The sequence below is a fragment of the Varanus komodoensis genome, unplaced genomic scaffold (genome assembly GCF_004798865.1).
Source record: "Varanus komodoensis strain SLA01 unplaced genomic scaffold, ASM479886v1 scaffold5, whole genome shotgun sequence".
In the NCBI taxonomy this organism is placed as follows: domain Eukaryota; kingdom Metazoa; phylum Chordata; class Lepidosauria; order Squamata; family Varanidae; genus Varanus; species Varanus komodoensis.
The window spans coordinates 43,350,939-43,377,805 of NW_025336087.1; the positions used below are offsets into that span (position 1 = coordinate 43,350,939).

The window sequence follows — 26,867 nt, forward strand, 5'->3', positions numbered from 1 at the left end:
TATGAAAATCTTGAGTCAGCCTTTGAAAATCTACCAGTTATACTATTAGCATACCATTAAAGTATACCAATTAGTTATGGTCCTCTAGCTTTTAAGATACTTTCCACATGCCAAGTTTTTTTTTTTTTTTTTTGATAGATTCCAATGTTATATTTCAACAGCAGTAATTTTAATTTAGTTGCAATTTGCTTACTTTAGAATCCTTTTTGTGACCTCCTGCCAGCAACTTCATAACCACAAAATTGGGTTTAGCAACCTTAAGAATTCGGTTGACCTAAACAGAAATATTCAGATTTCATACAGTTTGTAGACACAGGGAAAAGTTAATACTGAGAGATATGAATCACTTAATTCAACACTTAAAACAGTTATTGCATCAAGCCATTTATAAAGAGGCAAATTGTATTTGTCTTTCTTTGCTTATTAAGCTGTTCCTAAAACAGCAAAATGTTCTTTACACAAACACAGACATTCTGGTTCTAAGGCATTATAAGCCAAACTGATTCTGTGCTGCTAAATATTACTACTAATATTCCAGTTCACAGTATTCTCATTGAAATCAATGGGGCTTAAAGCATGGCAAACACTGTGCTGACTTGCAGCCAATAGCTTTTAAAAGCTATATTCATTAAAAATATACATTTTTTCCACATTGGGAGATGAACCTCTTCACCAGAATCCCTCACTGAACAAGATTACAAAGGCAGCAGCTAAGCCACTGCTGCACAGCTGGTTGCCCTTAGACAGTCAATCAACAGGTAGGAAAACAGTGGGCAACAAGACAGATACCTCACTAATTTGACATGGCTGAGACAGAGTCTGGAAGAAACTAGCAACTGCCTTCTACCCTATGAAGTTTAAGTATGTTTTTATTTAAATAAAAAATTTCAACCTAAAAAAAAAAAAAAAATTTCAACCTATGAAGTTTAAGGAGAGCTGTTCCCAGTGCTGAACTATAATGACAATTCATTGTTCTTCAATTTAGAAGTAGCAAGAGAATAGCAAACTCTTCGAGAAGCGACATGGAATGCGACATTTATAAATTCAGTTAAATCCAAGCATCCAATCTATCTATTTTCCAGCCTGACCAAAACAACCACCCCCACTCTATAGCCTTTTCAATTAATGAAAGCAATTCCTATGATCCATTTACCAACTCCGGAGCAATGCAGAAAAGAGCTCCACTTCCACCGTAACTGGGGAACACTTTGTGTAGTCTTCCATCAGGGCAGTTCAAATGATGATAGTCAGCTCTATATTAACAAGGTTGGGTAGGCTCTGCACACATGCCCTTTTCCTCCCCAAGTATAATTTAGCATGTTCACTGGCAAAATTGCAAGACACAGCAGTCAACAATTTACTATCCCTGTTTAAAAAGTCTCACCTCATGGTCTGGATTAGGGATATTCTCTAGTATCAGTTTAGCTTGCTGGAAGTGTTTGCTAGCAGCCATGTAGAGATCGGAAGACTGAAGAGGAGGACTGTATTTGTTTAGATCAGACATTTCCTAAATACCAGAAAAATAGGTATGGTTTAAAAGTATTTGCGAGCCCCCACCACCAAAAGGGCAGATGGGGAATATGTTTTATGTTCTTTGGAATTAAACGGCACTTCAACATGAGAGACGTGATATGAAGCAGAGCAATTTACACAGATCTACTTCTTAGTTCTTAAATATAATTGGTTAGAAGAGTTCTTTATTCACAAATAGAAAAAGCCAGCTTGTTTGGTAGTACTAATGAATACTTGGGAGCTACCTTTTCATTCTTCTAAAATTTCATTTTTAAGAACCTGGCACCCACTCCAAGGCAGGTGGGCATAAAGGAAGAACTTGACAAGTGACTTATTTATTGAACACAGAAGTTTCCAGAAAGACTGTTGCTTATCATTCTGAAGAAAATTAATTCTACTGGTAAAGATTGTTCATGAAACAGGAGAAGGAAACATGTTTTTACAGCTGAAATTTAAAAAATTCATCAAAATCTTGAACTTTGTAATTAATAAAAACCCACTGATAATATCAAAGGACCAATATTATGTCAGTTACATTTCTGTGATTCACCTTGAATTGCAAATAGTGTACAGGTGGTGGAGTGATGACACTGTTGAATGGTGCAAACCTGTGTTCGTACCGAACTTGCTCACTATCGAGTTCGAACTTTGGCTTTCTCACTTTGCCATCCATGTCAAAAGCAATCATAGTCTTCAGGAAAAGTGGAGAGACAAAAGGAAGAGAAACCAACAGAATAAGAAGTTGGCTTGTTGCAAGGCACTGATAACAGAAAGTGCTACTGCATAAACACACCAAGGTCGCTTCAGAGAGATGCCAGATGAAGAAAAGTAATTGTAGCCACTATACAATGAAACTGACATATAAAGATTCCACTCATTTCTTGAAAGCGAGGTGATGACCTACATGTATTTACTGATCTGTCAAATGTTTCCAGCAGTTCAGAAAAAAAAAGCCACAGCTGCCACATAGGATAAAAACAAACAGGAATTAAAGATACAATTTATCATACGCATGGAATGCATGCGCAAGTTCTAATTTCTAAACAGAAAACAAAGAATGCCAGATAGGCACAGTTCCTTATTCATCTACCTATTTAAATCTATCTATCTATCTATCTATCTATCTATCTATCTATCTATCTATCTATCTATGCATTTATATGCTGCCCCCTAGTCCAATTAGTATCTGGAGTTTAAATTGCATTCACTCGTAACTTTGCAATCAATAACAATCTCCTTGGATCATTCTCCGTGGCTTCAACAACACAGTGCATTGGATAGCTCAGTACAGCTCAATTTGCACGCTAACCCAATATTTGGTGAAGTGTTATAGTACTGGCTGGTGCAAATGTACACTGATAAGCCTTTAACCATGGGATGACGTTTTCTCTCTCTCTACCCCAAGAGTGCATATTCCACTGACAGGCCTGCACTGACATTGGTATTAAACACAATTACAGTTAAACTGGGGTCCTCTTAACCCAGGAACTGAAATTGTTTCACTTCATAACTAAGCAACTGGCAACATTATGTCTGCACCATGCAGTCCTGTGTATAGCATCATTTGGGTTTAAAAGCAGTCCTTAAGGGATGGGTAAGTGCAGTTTTCTTGATTCAGCTGTGAGACATGACTGAATTCCTTTAAAAATACCATCGCAATCCATAATACATCACCTTATACATCCCAGCACACATGTTTTGATAGGCTTGGCTCATGGTGATTTCTCTGCTCAAAGGACGAGCTGCAAATTTTATGCATGAAAATGTTTTACCATAAAGTTGTATCAAACTTCACCATTTTTTAAGTGACAACAAATAAAGCAATTCTGGCATGCTGAAAACTCTTGAACACAATGTCTCCTGAAAATCTGCACAACCTAAAGTTCAACTACTACAGGATACGTATTAGACAAAAATTAAGCTAAAACATCTCGGGTACAGATGAATATTCCATCTGTGCAAAGCATGATTTTCATATATTGTTGGAGTTATGGAAAATAGTAAATATCAAAATGGAGGTGTACAATTGGGAAAGAAACATGGGGCTCTGTTAAACAGCTAAACTGGAATTATAGGTAGACAAATGAGTGCTTGATGGACCCACAGGTAGGTTATACAGAACCAAATACTAAGCAGAGACCTATGATTAGCATAAAAAGATGTCCAGCATGCCAAATTTGGGAAATGACAGTAAAAAGTTAAGAACATATTAAATTTAGGGGGGAAAGTTGTCATTCATTCATTAAAAATAGTCTTATTCTCCAATTTAAAATAGTTAAGTAAAAAAAAATCAAGGCTAAGAATGAGCTTGCTAGTAAAGGGAACTGCATACTTTCAGAAGGCAGAATGCAGATTACTCAGTTTAGATGGCTACATGGGGCGGAACACAGATAAAACAACCACTAGCGTTAGGTATTCTAAAAGAAACACCATATGTGATAAAAACCAAATCATGAGGGATCCAAAAAAGACCTATACCTTTTTTCTTTTTCTTTGTTTTCTTATTACTCCGCCCTTTCTGCTGCTCTTCCATTATTCTTTCTTCTGCCATTTGAGAGCTATCAGCACGACTGAGTGTTGACATTAACCAAGCATAGAGAAACTCAGAGAGATACCTGCATTAGAAACATTACTAAATGTAAACCAACTCTTATTTTTTGAGTTAAAAGAGACCTCATTTTTGAGTAGTATGTTCTTTACCTGAACAGATGTCATCTGGAAAAACATTTACTGTCTCAGAGTAAACTGCTACTTTTCAAAGGATTTGTTTAACATAGAAACTTTTTTTTAAACACTCTAAACTACTTCAAGATGTTAGCATACAGGTCCTTTATTGCAGAATTAATCTGGGTGCTAAGCAGGGTTGTCATGAAAAAGTTCATTTCATTGAAGCAAATCATTTCAAAATAGTTTTCAAAGTATTTTTATGAAAGAGGGGAACTGATCCTATGGGTTAACTCCTAAGATGAGCGGCTGTAGAAAAGCAGCAAGTCACATCTGGCATTTAAATGGCAGATGCAATGTAAGCAAGTGTAAAATGTTGCATGCTGGGACAAAACCCCCTAAACTTTACATAGACTCATTGAATCTGAGCTGACAGTGGCTGATCAAGAAAGGATTTGGTGGGTAGTTTGATGAAAATGCCAACCACTGTGCAGCTGCTGTGGAAAAGACAAACTCTGTGTTGGGCACAATCACAAAAAGAACTGAAAATAAAACTGCCAGTATAATATCATCTTTATATAAACTTATGATGAAACCATTCTTGGAATATTGAGTACAGTTCTGGTTACCACATTTCAAAAAAGGATTAGGTCTGAAAAAGGAGCAGAAAGGGAAAACTGACATGATGAAGGGGGTACAGCAGCTTTCCTATGAGGAAAGTGTACAAAGTCTGCAACGGTTTAGATTTTAAAAAAGAAACACAAAGAAATAGGATAGATAAATACAAAACTGAGCATAAGGGGAAGAGTTCTCCCTCTCTCCTAACACTAGAATCCAGGGTCATCCAATGAAGTAGAATTAAAGTGTGGAAGTTTCAGGTCAGGAAAAACTTCATATGCTGCATAGTTAAACTGTGGAATTTGCTATCAGTAGATGTAGTAACATTCACCAATTTGGATGGCTTTACAAGTAACTGGGGCACCTTGAAGGAAGATAAGGTTGTCAGTGGCTACTTAGTCATGACAGCTGTATGGCACCAGCAGCATCAGTGGGAGTCAGTATGCCAGTTGTTTATCCTACAAGCAAGTGGTTGGTCACCATGTGAGCAGAATGCTGTGCTGGATGGGCCAGGGATGGGCAACATGTGCCCCTCCTGCTTTTGTGAAGGATGACGAGTTGCAGTCCCACCATTGGCTATACCAGCTAAACATCTAGTCTTCACATTCTCTACAACTGAGACAGCATGGCTGATCCAGCATGGTTTTTAAGGTAGGGTCACTTAAAGAACTTAAGAGTGGGACAGGTTTTCACCCCTTTCTTTTGTGCAGTCAACTTGTGACCCTTGAAAGGTATCTCTGGAAAGGTTCCTCCTGAACTAAGTGGGATGGGATGCTTTGGGAAGGAGGGGAAACTTTGCGCCCATGAATTTCCTTAAATTATCTTACTATCTACGCCCAATTTGGTGGGAGTGCCCCCTTTCCCAGCCAACTCCATTCCCAATCTTACTGGTCAAGAGGATCTCCGCTCTCCACCCCTACAACCTTCCAAAAAGCCTTTTGAGAAGGTACCTGCAATGGGGGAAGTGGGGGGGAGGGAATCTTTCCTTGAACTTCCTTAAGTTAGTTTAAGGAAGTGTGCAGTGTGCACCAGCAAATCATGGGATAATAAAAGCCTATTAATTCTTGCCATTGTTATGTGTGAACTAGGCCACAGAGTCAGAAGAAGCCCTCTCCTCTCCCCATTCCTTTTCCCTTGTAGGCCATGTCTTTTTAGACTTTAAGCCTGTGACTGTGTTGCTTAACTGATGAGATGTAAGCAGCCCTGGGAGCCTTTCTGGTTGGGGTGTGGCATGAGAAGACCTCAGATAAGTAACATGGCTTATCTGTTGCGAGGCCTTAGCGACAGGACGGCATATAAATATTCTAAATAAATAAATATTCTAAATATTCTAAATAAATAAATAAAATGTATCAGAAACATCATTATGGGTTGTTGTTTTTTTGTATTATCAGTAGTGGGCATCCTTACCACCTATGGCAACCAGTTATCAAATCTGTGCAATATACAGATCAAAGGCAGACTTTGAGCAGACCCACCAAATCAACGGGACAAGCTAATCATGACTAATGCAGATCACAAAAAATTCAATGGCTCTGCTCCAAGCACGACCGAGTCTGGATGCAAGTCTGTAATCCATTTTGTTGGAGCACAGTCCATTCCACTGGAGAATGCATTTGCTTTATTTACAAGAGGATTCTGGGAACTATGCCCCTTCCCAGTTTCCAAGCAATTGCTCTCTCTTACCAATAGATATAGTAATACTCATGCATACTGTACAGCTCCAGCTCAAATCCGCTCAGAAGATACTGGATCATGATGCGAAGGTTGTGGTAAAGGACCCAGGTGCCCAAGCATGCCAAGTGCTGCCTCTGGGGCTCTTGTTTCAGTAGCATACTATGAAGTGCTGCATCCACCTTCTCTGCCTAGCAAGGTGAAAGAGGCACAGTTCAGCTCAAGAAGCATATTTGCAACTTCAGCAATTACTCTAACAACATTCTCTATTTATACCACATCCATATTTGAGGCCCAAATCTGCAAGTGAGATGTCAAGCATGCCATATTTTCTTAAGCACCAAGATGACTGGGCATGTTTCAAAAGGGATGTTTCAATCAGAGTATTCTAATCTAACTTATCCTACAATCTCATATGATGGTATTGTCAGCCACAGGGTACCATCCTTAGAATGTAATTTCTTAAGCCTGCACGTGTCCTTGGGTTATCACTAATCAACATTTTATCACTGTGACCTACTGCAAACTTCCCATCCCTCACCCCTGCATATCCTGTTACATATTTCAAACTTTCCTTTGACTTGTGTGTTTAGACAGAATACTCTTAGACTTTGGCTGAATCAATTTGTCAATATATGCAGCATGACTAGCTACAATAAACAAAGCTGATTTCCCCAAATTTAGGGTACATTCCTCCCAGGTGGAAAATGTGGATTAAATGTAAGTGCTTTCTGAGCATAGCAGAATGAACTAAGCTTGCCGGTTGGGTCTGAGAGAGATGAGGAAGGAGTCGCAATGGGATGCCGCTTGGCTGTTAAACCCTTGGGCAAGGTTCCCAAGACATTCAGAGATGCTGGCAGTACAGCTTAAACATCTGTCTGTAACCACAGCAATTAGGAGAAGAAAAAGAATAGAAAAGACAAAGTAGTTGTCATGTCCCTGGAATTGTCTGAAGGCAGAGCGGGCAGTCGCACTGCTGAAGCTAAGCAGCTTTGGGGCTGCTTGGAAGGGAGAGCACCTGAGAACTACATGTAGCCACTTTGAGTTTTGCCACAGAGCAAAGTGGGATAGAAATGAAAAATGAAATGTCGTGTACAGGATTCTGTGTCCTTTAAGTTACCTCATCTTGCAAAGTAGCAAATTCTTCAAGAATGTGACCAAGTTTATCTCTTTGACGCGCTCTATTGTGCCCATGAATCTGAATTAAACTACAGAATGGCTGGAGGAGAAAAAGAAAAATACTGATTAGTTCAGATGTTTATTTTGTTTCCATAGTCCATGATTTAATGCAGTCGTGCACGTTGGGGCAAAAAAATCCAGCTTCAGGTGTAAGCTAATGCGATGTGAGCTAACAGTGACTGACCAAGAAGCAGATACTTGGGTTGTGATCAGTACCTCAGTGAAAATGTCAGCCCAGTTGGTGGCTGCTAAGAAAAAAACAAAATCCATGTTAGGTCTAATTAGGCAAGGAACTAAAAATAAAATCTCCAAGATCGATCGTGATCCCCTTATACAAATCGAGAGTGTGACAGCATTTTGAATATTATGTTCAACTGACAATAGTGTGTAGTCCTCCCCACACCTGAAGGAGGAGATCGTTGGGTGCTCTTAAAGGCAAAGGCAAAGGCTGAAGTCTCATTCTTGCCAGGGTACTTTTACTACTTGTATCCAGGAGCACAGCTAAGAGAGACTGGCTTGCCCTGGCCCCACAGCATAGCCCACTATTAGTATTATAGCCGAGGGGCTGGCCTTTTACATTACATTTATGAACATTTAACTAACTATGTATTTCACGTGACATGAATCCAGACTTACAACAGGCACAAACCCAGTTACAGCTACAGTCAAATCCTGGATTTCCCCATTGAGTTCTGTGGGAGCTCACATTTCTGCCCTGATAAGGAATAAAGGTCTACGCAAAAGAACCACTCAGGCTGTGTGTCATTCCCACTTTTTTCTGACTTAGTAGACGCAGCAACCTGCTGTCTTCTAGTAAGACGGAAGACATCTGTGAGGCTGCAGGAAAGTGCATGAAGTTCCTGAAGGGGAACTGGACACTGTTTTTATCACATAGACTGCTTCCTACTGGCCTGAGACGAGTTTACAACATCCAGTGGAATGATACATGGACATGCACATGGTAGGCATGTCATAAGTGGAGCCAGCTGAAGCCAGGGGTTAGACTAGATGGCCCAGGAGGACCCTTCTGACTCACTCTGTCTCTATGATACCTGATAATCTGGAAACATCAGAAGATCTATACTCCCTTTCTCTTTTACAAGGCATTATCTTAAAAACCATGCTCCTCAGCTATGGACTACCACCCCTCCAAAATAATAAAACACTTGTCAAATTCAAAACACAGGACAACCATATGAACCAGGGTTAGAGCTGGGGCTGATGGGAGTTGCGGTCCAACAGCATCTGGCTGTCCAGATGCTGTTTTTAATAATTTGGAGAAGTAAAAAATAATTTATACTAATGAGGCATTTTTAAAAAAATATTTTGCAATGCCATCAATACTTACTCGAACACAGTGTGTGACAAAAGAGTCTATGTAATCCTTAGCCTGGTGATTGTTATAAAGACAACACCTAAGAGAGAATGAACACCATTATGTAGTGGAAAATTTAGATCCAGAAAATGCTGACTTGGCTCAGGACCATGGCAATACCTTGCCTTGCCTTGCCCCAAAGGCCTGTGGCATGATTCAAAGGGCACAGACGGGGTACCTCTTCTGCAGTGAGTGTTGCATGCAGATAGTGGGGAGGCCAATCATCTGCCCTCCCTCTCCCCATTCCCCTCTTCTGCCATGCCCAGAAGGCTGCCAAAGGAAGGACACATCACCCTTGCCAGAGATGACCTGAACTCATCATTTACAGGTGGTTTCTGGAATCAGGCCAAGGGTAGCATGCAGCTACCCACCCTGACCAATGACATCTGTATTCTACAACGATGAAATCATCTTAAGAGATGCTGTTATTACTCGGTTCCTTTCTTACAAAGTGGCTGACAACATACACAACTGGTTAGTTTGGAATATGGAAATAGGCACCGCACTCATTTTGCAATATAACTGCTATGATCGTATATCCCTTTTATGGCATCAACTGTAGCCATGCCTAGCTGCCCAGACGAGGAAGATATAGATCATTTTCCTCCTCGTAACATAAGAATATGCAAGGACAGAGAGGAACAAGCAATTAACAGATAGTCACAAACAGCATCTGCAGAGACACAGGAAGCTCACTATGTCCCAGCCAAGTCCCTTAGCTAGCCAAGGATATTCCTTTACGGTTGGAAAATCATTAACAATATTTATTTGTTTGATTCCTGTGAGGTACTGTGTGATTTATAATCAAAAGGGAGTTTTCAGTAGCATTTTTGTTTTGTTAAACACTGTGGCACACAATAAACATGCAAATTAAAATGAAAACTAGAATTTGTTACTCACTTAGGTGAAAGAACTGGAGGACTGACAAAAGATCTCAGGGCATCTTTTACCATATCTTGCATAAGGTGAGTGCCAAATACTTTTTTGTTATCCACAAGAAAGGTAGTCTACATCAAAAAGTAATCTTGTTACTATGTCCAGTTATGAACACACACTTAAAACGTTTTACTGTATGTGACATTTCCTACTTGCCTGTAAGAGTGATCTTGAAAGAACGCAAGGTGACTGTTCACTGAATTCACAGAAAAAGTCCTGATTTATAAATGGAACAAGGAAAACACAAGGTTAACACAAGGGATACAATTAGATATAAAGGAAGGGAAGGGAAAGGTAATTTTTGAGAAATCTACAATCATTCACCTCCCCTTGGAACGGCATAAAATGTTCCAGCTTCCCCCACATTAAGGCAGCAATCAATGTCTGGGGGACACAGGGAGTCATTTCACCATCAAGTGGTGAGTTGAACTATTAGTGATATCTTGCTAATGTTAACAGAGAAAAGGTGGTCAACTACAGCTGACTAAGAGGCTCCAAAAGGTGAGTGGAGTGCTGAGTCACAAATGCTGAGGCAGGAACATAGCGAAGGAAGAACGAAGGCTAATGGAATGAAGGGAAGAAAGGAAGAGAAGAGAAGAGAAGAGAAGAGAAGAGAAGAGAAGAGAAGAGAAGGCAAAGCCAGCTGAAATTGGCATTCAACCACAGTCCATCTTATGACTGCATTTCTACCACTGGTGGACATTTTGCTCATAACATTCTAATCCCTACACAATTCCACTAATTCAATTTAAGCCCAAGGATAACCGTTGCAAAAAGGATTATTTAGCAAAGACTGAGGGGGGTTTTCCCCTCATGCTACTTGAGAAAGTATGCGCAGAGAGAAATGAAAACTATTCCATTATAGTCTTTTAAATTAAAAACTAATTACAGAATTCAAGGAGGTTTGTTTCAGCAAAAGAGAGTGCTTTGCTTCAGCATGAACAACTGAAGCTATTGTATGTCTGATAGCTCATTTCTCTTGAGTTAGGACACAGCTTCCCTAGGACACTGAACTCCAATTTGTGTATGACTAATGTGCTGTAGGAGCAAATGGACACCATGCGGTTATTTGTATAGTATGTTACCACCAACACCCCCAGCCAAGCATCACTGTCAAAGAAACTGCCCATGTTATCTTGCTTTCTCAGATGCATGTCCAGATGTTCATGTGGAACCAGATGTCGAAATTTAAAAAACTGGAACTGAGATGCACTTAAAACTATTTGCTGAGTGTTACTGCACTTGTTGCCCCCCCCCCCACCCAAAAAAAAAAGAATACCTGGCATCTCGGCAAAGAAATGCAATGGCACAGCTATGGTTTTCACCCATAAAAATGTTTTCCTATTTGTGTATAAAACAACATGCAGTGGGATATTTAGAAAAGCTGTGACCATCTGTGTACAAGTCCTGGGGTTATTCAGGAAATATGCCTTTATATCCCTATGAATAAAGCAAGATAACAGTCTTGATACTTACCAATATACAGTGCAAATTAGTTAAATTGACAACTTCACACACTGTTTTTATTCTGTCTATAAGTTTTGAAAAATAGTTGACCATTTCTTCCCTTTTAATTATTTTTGCATATCGAGGAAAAGTTGGAGGAAGCAATCTCTGATTAACAAGAGGTTCAAACCCCATCATAATAGGATGATCTAAAAAACAGTTGAATAATTCTTAGCACTCACTTCTACTGTATCATACACTAGTTATCTCATCAAGACAAAAAGGATTACAATTCATTAGGTTAAAAATAAAGCCTTTCAAAGTAAAGACATTTACTGTCAATTAAGCAATTTAAAATTATTTTTAGAAAAAGAATTTGATTTTAAAGTTGTCACAGTCTAGATTTCCAGGTTTTCCTTTCAGCAGAAGGCTAATGGTTATGATACCAACTGTAGAAGCAGCCTTTCTTATGAGCTTACTTTTTAAACCCTTATGGGGACAAACATAACTTTAAAACTGCCTCTGAGTAACATCTGGCTCTAATTAATTTCACAATGTGAAGGTAATGAAATCAGCAACGGTGCCCTATTTATTTTGGTACAGATCTGGAAGGTATTACCAGAAGCCATTTGGTGTAGGATACAACTACAGAATCTCTAAGCTGTCATCCAGCTACACCTTAAATACTTCCCAAGGCAGACTATTCCACTGTCAAATGGCAGGTTGGAAATTTCTTCAATCTACTGGTTCAAAACTCTCAAACAACCCCTCTGCTGAAGAGAGAGAAATAGATCCTTCTCTATAGTCTTTCAAAAGAATGTTTAGATCCATTTCTTTCAGGTGGTCACTGAAGGTCCTGACTGCAAAACTGTATCACCTGTGATATCTGGTGGGGCAAAAATGACCTGTTTTTGAAGACTGCCTTAACTGAACTGCTATATATGAATACAGAAACTACAACAAAAAATCCATGCCTAGACTAACTCATGAGGCTAAAAGAACAGACCAAAAACACAAGAAACAAAACAAAACCCCAAATCAAAAGAGATCCACACTAATGACTGCCCATGTAGTATTTTCAGTGGTAACACAGCACAAAAAGAGAATGCATTTCTGAAATTACTTACCGCCTTTTGTTGTGTCATTCTGAGCCTGAATGCCACGATGCAAAGAGTTGTGGATAGCACAAAGCAAATCAGCTGCCTGAGTCATCAGTTTCTGAGCTTCTGCAACTGCACTGGTCTGTTAAGAAGGGATAGGAAAAGCTGTACGTCACCACACAATTAAAATACTACCTGTTTTTAAGAACAAAGTGATTACATCTGTTCAGTTTTAAAATGTATACCTGTGACTGTAATGTACTGTGCATGCAGAATATGCTATGCAGAAACCACTAAGTAATCATATGGGATTCATTCATGTGGCATAAAATAATACTCCTACAAATATACCTGCCCACGTTTCCTCCCATATAAGTCATTTTGCTTTCTGTAACCAACAACGAAGGTGAGAATATAAAAAAGCCATGCTGGAGCAAACCCAAGAGCCCATCCAGTCCATCATCCTGTTTCTAAAGTGTAGTCAGAAGATTTATTTATTATTACAGTTCTTTCCCAACATTTTCCTCTGCAAGGTACCTAAGGAAGCCTCTATAGTTCTCCTCTCAACAACCTTGTAAAGTAGATTGGACTGAGTGTCAGTGACTAGCCCAGAGTCACCCAGAGAGCCTCATGGCCCTGTGGGGACTAGAAACATGATCTCCTGAGTTTCAGTTCACTACTCTAACCACCATACAATACTGTTGCCACAGATGCCTCTGCTTCCCTTTTTTTGTAGCTTGTCCCAGTATCTGACAGAGGTGTAGAGACTCTGAATGTGGAGGATCCACACACAGAAAGAAGGAAGGTTGGAAAATATTAAGGAAATTACTCTGGATACATACCTCTTTTTTGGTAAAGGCTATTAATACAGTCAGTAACAGCCGGGTAAACTTCACTCTGCTGAATACTGCAAAGCACTGTTGATGCTACAGAAAAATTAATCCCAAAATTAGTATTTTTCAGACTTTCAAAACATGATCTAGAAAAAATACCAGAAGAATGTTTGCAATGTCTTAAAAGTTGCTTTGTAATTCTGAGCACTGAAATATTTTAAAATAAATCCTCTTTCTGAGCAACTCAATGCAATTAAAAGGCTAATATCAATAACCTTAGCTGTTCCAAGATTTTACAAATGATAAATTAAATGACTGCATCTTCCATGTGATCAATGAGTGCTATTACTACTTAATCTGGTGCATAATCCAAGTTCAGCCTACATCAAGAACACTTTCCTGCCAACACACCTTGTGATGTTAAATATAGATTGATCTTATGCTTATTTAATGTCAATTTTTCAATAAATAGATAATTTTATTATAGGACACAGGCAAAGAAGACTCTCAAGGAACACTTTTTATATGATCTTGCACAGAATACAAAGATTGCTACCTCAAGTTCCACTTCTGGATCTCTCTCTTCTCCTTGTCGGCTTCGAGTGCTCTAAAATGAAAGACATTATACAGTGTCACATAACTTGCACTGCTTATCTATTATAATAATATGATTACATGAGAGCATGGCATAATTATAAATATAACCATGGAGAGAATCTGAGAAGTGGGGCTTCTCAGAATATATGAAAAGGAAAGCCAGTTGACAGAGTGTAGATGTGAACAACATGGATTTAAATTCCCCCTAAAGAAACCCTAGATCAATCTAGATGAGGTGGCCACATCTTTCTCAGGTATATGTAAGATGTTGCGGATGGAGTGTTTCCATCGATTGATGTGCAGATGATGAGAGCCTGACATAGATACCTGTGCTGGCTAATTTCCCTAATTATCATCCCAGCCACTCACCTTCACCAGATTTGGAAGTCATGGCAATGGATGTCTGGAAGAAGTAGTTAGGGAAATGTGCCAGCATGTGTGGGGATGATTAATAAGCCACCATGGTTTATTAACCAACTTGTGTCATGCAAGCCAGCCCACTATCTCAGCCTAATGAACCTCTCACTCTGAGGATCAAAAAGAGGGTAGGATGAAGGCTGGGATTTTAGAAAGCAATAGAATGGAAAGAATTAAAGGGACTTAGTTATGTTTCGTAATCTGAAAATTTATCATTTTGTTAGACTTTTTCTCCACATGCCTGACTGATAAGACTATTCTAAGAGTCATTTAAAACTGGTTTGTCTCAGATTTTGGGACATGAGTATCATAGGTATTAATACTAGATTAAATCTAACATTGTACTATTGGAAGCCTGCTAACACAACTGAACTTTCGGTTCTGCCACTTCTGTCACTCAATATGCAGCCTGAAATCTGCTCTGAAACATTCCTTAGCCCTCCAAAGTTGATTCTGAGATGCATAAGAAAAAGAAGGAATCACCTCCCTCTCAGATCCACTAATACAACTATTTCCATCAGCAGAAGACCACCTCTAGATAAAAGCCACTATGACCCAAACAGCATAGAATCAAGACTCCAAACTTATAGTCAGTTCTGGATAGTTTTCCAAAGCACTTACAGTCAATGTTGGATAAAGACTTTAAGTTTACATGTTGTAACAGGAGCAATAAGTGTAATAATTACAACCCACAGACTTATCTAGGTCCGCCTGGCGCTGTCGTTATTTGTTTTTCGGCGCCAGGTGAAGACCTTTTTATTAAAACGTCATTTTAATTGCTAACAATATTTGCTTATTTATCTGGCCAGGGCAACTTCTTTTACATTGTTATTTATTTTATATTGTTAATTTTATATTGTTATTTTTGTATTTTATTGTATTTTATTGTGTTGTAAGCTGCCCCGAGGCTTCGGCAAGGGGCGGCATAGATACGTTTTAATAATAAATAAATAAATAAATAAATAAATAATCTATGGAGGTTTCATTTTGGAAGCTTTTGAACCATTTGTTAATGAACAAGGTCACTAACCAGTGAAAGTTTTTGAGGTCATAAAAGGCCTGAAACATTTAATGCAATATAGGGTATGAATAATCTCAGACGCAGGCCAGACTAGATAGCTTTAAGATAGCTTTGCTGACTCACTAAGAGAAAACAATTACACTTTGAAAGATTTCTGATTCCACACTCCTGTGCATACTAATTAAATTGGTTGTGTTCTCTCTTAAAATAAATGTCATTATTCTCAAGATCTCTGTAAAAGCAAAGTTATAGTTTAGTGTGCCAAAGAAATATACCTTAACTCGTCGTTGCATGTCATCTTCAACATCCTTCAGCATACCTGAAAAAATGTTATAAAGTCAGATGCATGAGCAGCACTTGGAAGAGTCTTTTGTATTTTCTGGATGGACAATTCCTTCCTATATGCAATAGCCATTTTAACTAAAGCAAATATAAGAGCTTCTGACTTCATCATATGCCGAGAGGCATCTTTTCAGCACCCTTCCCCTTCCTGAAAGTCACAAACTCTGTGGGCCATTAGCCAGTCCTAGCTTCTGCACTCGGGAACAAAAGTGACTATCTGTAGCCCATGCATTGCTATACGTTCTTCACTTAGGGCCTGAGTGACCACTTGATGCTGTTGCACTATCCTCTTTTCTGTAAACTCTTCAGATCCTATATGGATTTCATGCATTGCTCCACAGCCACCTGATATGTCTGCTACTCCAATAACAGCAGCTTAGGGAAACTTGTCATTCAGGACCTGCCTCACCCTATCTGTCCATGATGTATTGACTTGCACTGTATCACACAGGGCATCCGCAGAGCAGCCTCAAGCAATATATTAAAAACTTCACATTCTTAGATCCATTGCTTATATTTATTACTGCTAATTTTATGACAGAATTCCTATTTGAAGGCATTTTAAAAAGAATAGCAGCATTCAAATCATCCTCCCAGCCACAGTGTATAGTACCTTTCCCAAACTTCCAGAACTCTCCAGATGTTCTGGACCAGAAAACCCATCCTCCATGGACATTACTCATGCCGGCTAATGCTCATGGGAGCCATAGCCCAAACTGTGGTGACAGGGAGGTGGGGGGGACCTAGGATTAGGAAGGTTATTCTAAACCACGGTTTAGGGGAGGGTGGTTTGGAAGAAGGCAGTGGCTCATAGGCTGAAGCGCTCATTCCTTCCCTTGGTCATCTGATTTACTAGAATACTTCTACTACTACAATAACTAGAACTATTAGTTCTACTACTCCTACTACTTTTTGAATGCTTTTAGCAGAATGCTGCTCTAATCAAACCAAAGTTTGCTTTTATAGCTGAATCTATAAACTATGGTTTGGGTGAGCCCCCAGAACCAGTCTCAACAATGCTTTGAAATCCTGGTTTAGACAGCCCACTCAATGCATGAATTGCCAATCAGGATGAACAGCAAACTGTGCTCTGATAAAACCAGGAAATGAGGATCATCTGCTTCACTTGAATACAGACTATTGGAAATCCTCTCAATACAACCAATGTCTTTCAAGGCACTCCTATGCATTTATATTTACTCTTAAGTCCCAACAAAGAAGAAAGATTATGAGTTGTTTTGAGTTGTACCTGTAACTCGAAGATCTGTCACACTGTTTGCCATTTTAAATCCGTATGTCATAGACTGAAAATCTTCCTAAACATTAGAAGGAAAAAGTAACTGCTACAACCAAGACTTTTTCGTCAAAACCAGCAACTGGGCTCAACATTTCTGCACAACATACAAAATACCAGTCCTCCACTTTAGTTTGGAACTATGCCTCTAAATTGGCCTTTCCTAAGCTAATGACCTCCAGATGTTTCAGATTAGCATTTCTGATCATTGGCCATGCTGGTTGAGGCTGTGAACAGTGGAAGTCCAAAACATCTTGAAGGAACCAGCTCAAGGAAGCTGATCAAGGTGTTTTTTAATTATCATGAAGACATTTGCAAAATGTGTAATACAGGGGAAGATGTTAAAATCATCATTCCATCAAAGTTTCCATCTTGAGAAAATCAAGCTGACTATTCTAACTTTTATGTTATTTTATGGAGTAATAGATCAGTGCTAGTCAGCACTAATAAGACTGAAAACTATACTGATGGTCACTTATTCTCAAGTCTCAGTTTAAATGTACTTCAGTTTCCCTGAATCTAGATGTCACAGAGCACTTTGGTTATCAACAAGTAAAAATAATTTCATAATGAAATCAACATATTTAAAAACAAAACCACAGAAAGGAAAAGTATAAGAAAAGCAGCTAAAAACTAGATGACAAGTCAAAAGCCACCAACTGACTAAACTGTACAATGCAAATTATATTTCTTAATAAAGGAATCACGGCACATAACCTTAAGCTTCAAGAACCTTACCTCTTCAAACACTGCAGCTTTGTTTACTTTTTCTCTGGCAATATCACAAATTTTTAGGATCCCCAGAGCAAATGCCTTCATGGCAGGATCATCTATAAAGTCTGGATTATGAATGTAAAGGCAAGTGAATACAGTCTGAGCCAAAGAATGACCTTCCAACCATGTTATCTGAAGAGAGAAGATTACAATACGAGATGATTGCAGCTCAGTTTTGTGACTGGACTTGTACTGTGCAAAACAGGAATTGTAAATTTATTTTCATTCAATACCATTACGGTAAACAGGTGGAAAATGTTTAGTCACAATATGGCTAACTTTTTCAACAGGCTACATGACAAAAATGTATGCTCTGATCTCTAGCATGGATATTTTTTTACAACCATTCTACTTCAATGAGCACATGCTAGGAAATACCATCATTGTTAAACCACTGTTATGAATTATTATTATTATTATTGTTCATGTTGGTTAAATTTTGTTGGTTGTGTAAATGTCCTATTGACATTGAAGTTAGTTATCAATATTATGTAATATTTTATATGGTTTTTGTGTGCATTGTTCCAAGAGCCCTTTTGATAACAAATGGTAAATAAATAAATAAATAATACAAAGCAAGAATCAGGCCGTAATATTGGATTCTGCACACATGCATGGACCACAGCCCAAAAACACTGCTTAGCCCAGTGAAGGCACCACATTATTCATATTTATAGTTTTATTTCAACCCGGGAAACAAAACAATGGTTGAAATTCCATGTCACACTAGTGGAAGTGCTAGCAAGCTGGGATGTTCTTCTCTCCACTCCCTTTCATCAGTCCGTGACACCCAAAAATCTCTTCTGGACAGTCTCCCAGCCATCTGGGAAAGATTTTGTGGGTGTGTGGGGGACTGTAGATGGAGAGGATGAGTTCCCCTCAGTACCGCTGGTGGGAACTCAGTTTGCTAAGGAAATACCACAATTATATCCAAACCATAATATCTTAGTTCAACCTGGAGGTGGGGGTGGGGTCAGGGAAAGGAAAGGAATTTTATATTGTGCAAAACCTGAATTCCATTTTCCCAAAGTTTGATTACCCAAACAGAATAGTGGTGATACGGTGATTATCAGAAAAACCTACTGCAATGTTAAATTGGGTCTTTTAAAAAAAATGCAAAGATCATGTCATTTTTTTTAATGGCACCACCCCAATATATATGTTTATGCTTTAGCCTCAGGAATCCCTAAAAAGTTAGAATTGATTAGTTATTCTAACTAACAGGGCCCATGATTTTTATGAATCCAATTACCATCTCTGAAATGTGGAAAACTGTTATTTCAACTAATTCAACACTGAAAACAGACAATCCTTACCAAGCAGCAAAAACAAGTGTCCATTATTCCTATTAGCTCCGGCAAGGACAAATCTTTAATTTTAATAGTACCATCCTTTAAAAGAATAAGAGAACATGCATGAGTTCCATCAGCAGCAAATGAAATATCATCAACTTCTAGAGATCACCTGTTTGGGCATGGTGGGGGTAAGAGTGACATGCCTACCTGGAAGGGAGATTCTAGCACTATACCACCTTCTGTTCAGCTTGTAGTGCTGTAGACAGCAGAAGAACCTGTGTGCCACCCTATGGACCTGTCAGTAAGGGACTGCTCATCCTTCTTTAACACCCAAACTCCCTTAGTGTTTTCCTTATGCACTGGGAGAAAAGCCATCTTCAGCTCCTGCCATTCTTTAGAATGAGATCTAAATTCATTTCCTTAAATCAGGGGTTCAAAATCTCAGGCCTGAGGGCAAAATCAAGTCATCCTATGGTCCCAAATGGATCCTCTGGGGTTCCTCTTGGGACATGACCCTCCACTTCTTCCGCCACCACCAATATTATGTGGTGGCTTCCCAGATTTTGTGAACTTTCTCCCCATTCTAAGAAGTTGAAATGTCTCTTCTAAGTCTTAGTTACTAGAAAGAGGAGCTTTATGTAAAATATGCTGGCACTTGGCATATTTTGGCCTAGCCTCCATTGCTGTCGGCCCACCAACCACTGGAGCTAGAACTTCTCCAAAATGGAATTTGGCCCTGGGCTGAAGAAGGTTCCACACTTTTCACACTCATGCTCCTCTGCATTCATTTCACAATGACATTTATTTTCATAAAGCACTGAGCAGTTGACCAAAATGAAAAATACACTAACCTTGATAGCTTGTTCAAAGTTAAGAACTTTTCGGTTAACTTGGTTTCCAATCATACCAGCATCCATCTTGGGGTCCATCATTTCAATTGCAGACATAGCTTCAAAGAGACCAAAGCTATGGAGAGCAAGATGCCATGAGAAAACCATGATAAACTGGCACTATTGAATTATATATATGTGCGTGTGTGCGAGAACATTTCAAAACATGTTAAAAGCTCAACTAGCAAAGAGAATTAAAGATTTTTCATAATTAATTGTCTTATCAACTCTGAAAATCATGCAAAAACAGATGCAGCACTCATCTAAATTGTCATACTTTTTAAATAGAAAGAATGGATGCATTTTGATATTATACGGTAAAACTAATCACAGAAGCGAAATACCTGTTAAATGAATAACTATGAAAACAATAAGATCATTCTTTACTATGGAAATGCCTTAGCAATACAGTTCTATACCCCTTTCTAGTTCTATATCCCTAGAAATGTAATTAGGACTGTGGTTTAAACAACTGTTGAAGAAATGAGGGCTAACCCAATCTAGCAAGACATTTTCTGCATCACAATTTTAATAAAACGATATATGAAATGATGAGGGAATGAGAAGCAGGAACAAAGGATGCTCAGCAGTCATTCAGAGGAGCTCCTGCAAGCACCAGCTGGGTGCACTGCATTTAGCCTTCCAAACGGGAGAGGTTAGTTACCCCTAAGTAAAGGGAATCTCTTTATCTCTGGTCTGTGTTTGGAGATAACAAGGAAATTCCTCTGACTCACTGCTCAAGTCAGCAGGTTAAGCCTTAGGAGGGGCCTGCAGGCCAGCCGTTTCCCACCCCCTGCTAAATCATGGCGTAGCACTAGGTGCACATGCAAAATGGTTTCCAAGGGTGATCCACACCTCCTCCCAAGCAACTAGTAGGAGTAATAAATCAGAATAGAATTTCACTAGCATATTCTCACTCTGTTCAAATCAGGAAATGTGGCTCAAATAAATGTTAACCCATCGCTATATGGTATGTTAAGCCTGTAAGACAAAGACTATATTTTAAACCACAGTCCCTGAGATCCCCAGGATGTGGGAAATGAAGAGTATCCAAACTGTTCAAGATTTCCCAGTTTGGAGCAGGAGCTGGGGAAGGCTACCAGAGCTAATGCTAGTGTCATTCCTTTGGAGAAGACAGTAAATTTAAGGCACAGATGTCAGAGTTCACATGGGATTATTGTCTACCAATGGAATATACATCTTAGGTATGTATAGCATGCATCCAAGACAGATCAAAATTATTCTGCAAGGTATCTTCACAGTAAGCAATACTGAGGAATCAGTCAATAAAACAGAGTAAAATGTAATTGTATTAAGAACAGATAGCATGGTCGAAACCACACATAAACATAGCTCTGTTAGCATACAGAAATGTACCTCTCTAAAGAGTTTACGTATTACTGATAGATTCTGGAATACACAAGCAAGCACATGTGGATGTTGACTGATAATGCTGCATGTTATGTTTGTTGCTATTGTTGTTATGTGCTATCAAGTCTGTTGAGGCGATGTAATCTCTTCCTAGTTAATTCCACATATCAACTTCAGACACATTCCCTGCAGTTCTTTTACCTTATTGACATTGGGTTGGATTCAGATTTTGTCTCACCTAGAGCAGGCCTGTTGAGGTTAATGGGACTTAATATAGTTATGACCAGATCTGGATCCAATCCACTAAAGCTCTCTGTAGTTCAACATCCTATCTATAACCTGTTTTTTCCATTTGTAGCACAGGAAGCTGGAAGTCCATCAGAAAACAAAGCCACAAACACTAGCAGGATGTGCCAATGTTGCTTCAGTAAGGGTTTATGAAGGAAACCCATTTTATTTCAATTGAGTTGACTAAGCAATAAGGACAAGCTGGCTGCTGACTAATCCACTGAATTTCATTACAAAGCTAATTAAATGGGCAAATGATAACACTGAAATAAGAATGCAGAGGCTTCTGCTGTATTTATGTGAAGACAGCATCGTAAGATTATCCTAAGTATACTTATGTGGAAGTATAATCTACTCAAATGAACTGGACTTATTTCCAATTAAGCATGTCCATCAATGAAACCTAAGAATCTGCTTTGTCTATTAACTGTTTCCCCCAGTCCCTAACAGATTTTACTTCTTAACAAGTTATTATAAATATGGCTAGAGTACTGCCTTACTACATGATTCTAAACACTTGTATAGAATTAAGTTCCTCTGAACTCAACAGTGGTTATTCCTAGTAAATACACATAATGCTGCTTCTTCAGCTTGTGTGCAACAGAGTTTTCAAGTCATTAGCTTACATTCTTATCAATATTATTTAGCATTCTTCAAATGGCTAAAGGAGATGTAAGGCCAAGATGACTGTAACTGTACCTAACACACTTGGAACCAAGCAATAATCACTGAAATCAATAAAGGTTGCTTCTAAGCATTTGTTTCAGATTAAGATGCAAGAAACACATTATAAAAGCTTGTATCCTTATGGTACACTCACAGTTTGTCATGAAGTAACTCTCCCAACTTCAGCTCTTGAAGGAAATTAAAAATGAAGAGCACATTAGAAAGGTGTTCAGACACTTTAGATATTGAATAAGCCCTTTACAGAATCAAAGATACAGACAAAAGATGTCTTTAACAACATTTTCTTTAAGTAAAACATATCTTTAGCTTAAATCCACTTTTCTGCTAGCTAAGGAGTTTAAGTGAACAGAAGAGCAGTTCAATTTTATACTAATTCAGGACAATATGGGAATCTATTATAATCACCCTACTTGTAAACCCTTAAAAGCAGTTTCAGTAAACAGCCATCACATCATACAATCTCATTCCTGCCAAACAATGAGCTGGATCTAACATACACCTTCCAAAGACAGAAGGGCTCCATCCATCCTGGGGAAGCTTATGATTCAGTAAAACTTTTCTTCTGGCTGAATGGAGATAAGATGAGGATTGTTGATTCTACCCAATATGTCTCCTGAAAACCTGCTCTGGAGGGTTAGGGGACCCTTCAAAACATTGAGGGAGGTGGAGCTGGGGGTACAGGGTGGGGGAAGTGGTAAAAATTATTTTCCCCTTCTCTTCTCTCAGAAGAAGCATTCTCAATGGAACTCTCAGGGATGCTTCTGCTGTATGCAGCTCCATATATTTCAATGGCCAACAAACAAGTGCTAAATAAAAAGGGTTACCAGGAAAAAAGAAATCAAACAATATTAAATGTAAGGCATAAATGTCATTAAACTTAAGCTTGAAATGTCAAACTTAAGTTTAATCATTTTGAAGGTGTGAACATTAACAGCAATTAACAAGTATCCTAAAGTGTCTGTTTCTAACTATTATAATCCCAAAAAATAAACAGCAATTGGAAAACATATCATTAATATCTAGGGTTTCAATCAGTCAGGAGAGCCAAAGGTGAACAGGGGTGATGGCCACAGAGCCCTTCTCAGAAAAAGAGGGAGGAAAGCACTTATACATGCCTACAAGGTGAGAGTAACTAGGGGGAACAAAAGGGAAGGACACCTAATCTTCTGCAGAGAAGGCTGCTGACCGCTAGAAAAAAATGCTAGTCTGGCTGATTTTTTTTTTTTTTTGATCTCTGGCTAGTTGCCAGATAAGGAAGAGCAAGGCCAGCTCCCTACCCCATGGTTTTTCTTTAAAAAAATTGAGCACTGGTGCACTGCTTAGCATACATAATACTCAAGCTGAGGCCCAAACCCTGGTGTCATCATGCATGCTTATAACTGGTGCTACACACAGCCTCCCTCACACCTCAGGAAGTGGCAAAGGGGAGCTGGCAATGAGCGAGACAGTTGGCATGGAGCCTGGATGGTGACAATTGTGGCACAGGAAACCAACAGGCAGTTTTCAGCCTAGACTCAGTTGTGTCCATAATTCTCTTCCACATTTCTACATTGAAAGGTGGGGCAGCAGCAACAGCTGTGAGCTCGGTTTTGCTAATTCCTGAGCTTCAGCAGTCAACTCTCATCTCCTTTTAGATTCCCAGCAAAGTGAGAAAAGTGAATGGGAAGAAGGGCTGCTGGAGACTGAGGACTAGAACCTGAAAAAAAGTTTGAGCATAGCTTCAGTTGGGCCCAAACTCTCTTTCAAGTTTCCATCTGGTTTGACTTACCAAGTGGGCAGACTGCACTGCAAAGAAGCACTGGGGAGCGTCACTTCCCCATTAGCCATTCCCAGGCAAACTAGCCCTTACCAGTTTCCAACTCAACGGCAGACGTTTCCCCAGACCCATTATGCAGCAACACAGTCCCCCATGTGCAGTGATCCTGTTGGCTTGGCCCTTCTGGGTCAGCTGCTGTTGCAAAGATAGACAGTCTTTGCATGGTGGCTCAACAAAGTTGCCACAGTGGCAGCCTTGTCTTGCTCGTCACAACAGATTAATGGAGCAAGTGTGATAGAGAGAAGAAGAGAAGGCCTGCAATTCTGAGTATATCTGCAGCCCTATTCAAGTGAGAGCCAGTGTGGTGTAGTGGTTAAGAGCATGGGGCTGGGACTCAGAGGATCTGGGTTCTAGTCCCTGCTTAGCCATGGAGCCAAGTGGGTGACTTTGGGCCAGTCACAGACTCTCGGCCCAACCTACCTCACAGGGTTGTTGTTGTGGGGATAAGATGGAGGAGGAGAGATGATGTAAGCTACCTTGAGTCCTTTGTAGGAAAAAGGCAGGATATAAATCACAATATAAAATAAATATAAATAAATAAGTGTTCTGAACAGGACCAAGGCATGAGGAGGAGGAGAAGCACTCCAGCCCTGCCCCATCCTCACAAAGGCCACCCCAACTCAGTGTCCTGACTCACAGGGAGAGCCTCCACAGACACAGAACGCTCTCTTTAGACCATGGGTCCCCAAACTATGGCCCATGGGCCAGATTTGGCCTGCCATGCCCATTTATCCAGGCCGCCTCAGAGGTTTTGGACTCACTCGGAGAAAACGATCTCTGTGCGAGTGTGCAGGGAAGACGGGCGCGATAATGGTCGTGCTCGGGGTGGGGGGGATGGACATGATCGCACCCGCCTTCCGTGCATGAGCACGATCACATCCGTCTCCCGCCGCCCCCAGCACGATTGCAGACATTGTGGCTATGTCCCTTGAATATGGACATGCTCTTCCCCACCTCCTCTTGGGCTTCTGCTGCAGCTCGAGCGAGGGGAGCAAACATTTTAAAATTATTTTTAAATTTTTATTTTAATTAATTTAATTGATTTTAATTTTAATTTGATTTTAATTTTAATTAATTTTTAATGTGCAGTGTGCATAGGAATCCATTCATATTTTTTTCAAACTATAGTCCAGCCCCCCAACAGTCTGAGGGGCAGTGAACTGGCCCCCCGTTTAAAAAGTTTGAGGACCCCTGCTTTAGACAGTCCCCAACTATGAGCAGAGGATGACAGTAATCCAAGAGGGAGGGGACAGGGCTGGAACCCTTTCTCTCCTCATACCTTTGCTCTCTTTAGCTCCAGAATGCCTGAAAAAGGCTCATGTGTAGGAAAATCAGTGTGGTGCATAACATGGAAAACTCCCATGGGCAAAAGAATGTGTCTTCCTCAACTCACCCTCCATGTAGAAAGCGTGAAAAAATGATGATGAATGGAATGGGACAAGCACATTCCCTTTCCTCATGTGTTTCATCCACAAATGTAGCTTCCATGTAGCCTGAAGTGCCTGATCCTGCCTAATCTTGGAAGCTAAGCAGTGTCAGGCCTGGGCAGAAGTGGGATGGGTGACTTGAGTGTATGATTCTACGATTATTGCTGTCAACTGCCTAGAGAGCTTTGGCTATAGGCAGTATAAAAATGTAATAATAATAATAATTAGGAACAAATGAACAGGGCTACTGAGTCTTCTTCTGGTACCACTCCGTGCTTATTCTTTATACTCAAATTACCTGTCACAAGCTCTCCACTTGACTTTCTTACCATGCATGGAGAGTACAAGATTTCTAAGAAGTTACAACAGGCATACAATTTAGAACAGAGAACTCTGTCAACGGACTCCACCCACAGAGTGGTCAGAAACTGTTAGGCCCTGTTCCAGTAACCTTTGGCCACAGATAAGGGACCATTGCTCAGAGGTAAAGCAAGTACTTCGTGTGATAAGATCTCAGGTTTGATCGCCAGCATTTCCAGCTTGGGCTGGGAGATCTCCTGCCTGGAGCCCTGGACAGCCACTACCAGTCAGTGTGGGCAATGCTGGGCTAATGGGCCTACAGTCTCATTCAGTTGAAGACATTTTCCTATAGCCCTGTCTTCCTTTCCAGAAAAGTCTATTGGTTTCATGACCACTAGCATTACAATAAGCTTCCTGCTGCTGCTAAACCACAACTTATCTTTTTTGACTGACTCCTGTCATTCCAGCCATTTTCCATCCACCAACCAGACACAGCACAATTTACCTCTACAACAATCTTCAAAGTCATGGGTAATATCTATCCAGCTTGTATTACTCTTTTCCATCTTCTCAGGTATATTGAGCTCCCATCCTGAATCATCATCTTCTACAGAAGCCTTCATAACCATATTCCTACTGCTGTCATAAAACATTAAACAATAAAAAACATTCAAATGTGATGCATCAGAAATTGCGAACAGGGGTTGACGGGAGACATGGTTGCATTTGACATGTGCCCCTCCCCGCACGCCCAATTGTGCTGATCTTCCCTCCTCCCGATTTTTAAAACAGTCCAGACTGAAAGACTCCCGTCCTGATATCGAGCTGATGTGAAGCCCGGAGGAGCTGCCGGGCGGCTAAGGGCAAGCGTCTTCGCATCTACTACGGACCACTAGCAAGCCAAGTCAGATGGGGAGCGGGATCCTACTCAGCCCCTGGGCAGAGCTGGGACGGTGCCCCAGCTGCAGCCACCCGCCAGTGTAACCATTCTGTTCGAGGGATTGCTCCGGG

The 26,867-nt window shown here is 39.9% G+C and overlaps 1 protein-coding gene across 4 annotated transcripts in view; it reads right to left on the reverse strand.

Moving 5' to 3' along the window:
* Positions 1–26,867, reverse strand: part of NAA35 (N-alpha-acetyltransferase 35, NatC auxiliary subunit) — a 28,963-nt gene that overhangs the window by 1,875 nt on the left and 221 nt on the right. For 2 of the 4 annotated variants that reach the window (XM_044445876.1, XM_044445875.1), the window contains exons 2-22: positions 26,362–26,495; positions 22,447–22,480; positions 19,929–20,043; positions 19,099–19,173; positions 17,747–17,914; positions 16,964–17,030; positions 15,648–15,691; positions 13,894–13,944; positions 13,347–13,430; positions 12,532–12,646; positions 11,435–11,613; positions 10,115–10,174; positions 9,923–10,029; positions 8,996–9,062; positions 7,589–7,687; positions 6,481–6,659; positions 3,991–4,127; positions 3,187–3,254; positions 2,063–2,203; positions 1,385–1,507; positions 194–274 (exon numbers count right to left, since the gene is read on the reverse strand). In XM_044445876.1, the coding sequence (XP_044301811.1) occupies positions 194–274; positions 1,385–1,507; positions 2,063–2,203; positions 3,187–3,254; positions 3,991–4,127; positions 6,481–6,659; positions 7,589–7,687; positions 8,996–9,062; positions 9,923–10,029; positions 10,115–10,174; positions 11,435–11,613; positions 12,532–12,646; positions 13,347–13,430; positions 13,894–13,944; positions 15,648–15,691; positions 16,964–17,030; positions 17,747–17,914; positions 19,099–19,173; positions 19,929–20,043; positions 22,447–22,480; positions 26,362–26,485 (2,118 nt within the window). In that variant the 5' untranslated portion in view covers positions 26,486–26,495. Of the gene's footprint in view, positions 1–193; positions 275–1,384; positions 1,508–2,062; positions 2,204–2,416; positions 3,255–3,990; positions 4,128–6,480; positions 6,660–7,588; positions 7,688–8,995; positions 9,063–9,922; positions 10,030–10,114; positions 10,175–11,434; positions 11,614–12,531; positions 12,647–13,346; positions 13,431–13,893; positions 13,945–15,647; positions 15,692–16,963; positions 17,031–17,746; positions 17,915–19,098; positions 19,174–19,928; positions 20,044–22,446; positions 22,481–26,361; positions 26,496–26,867 lie in introns of those variants that run through there. The other 2 variants (XM_044445877.1, XR_006416242.1) reach the window with 2 other exon arrangements.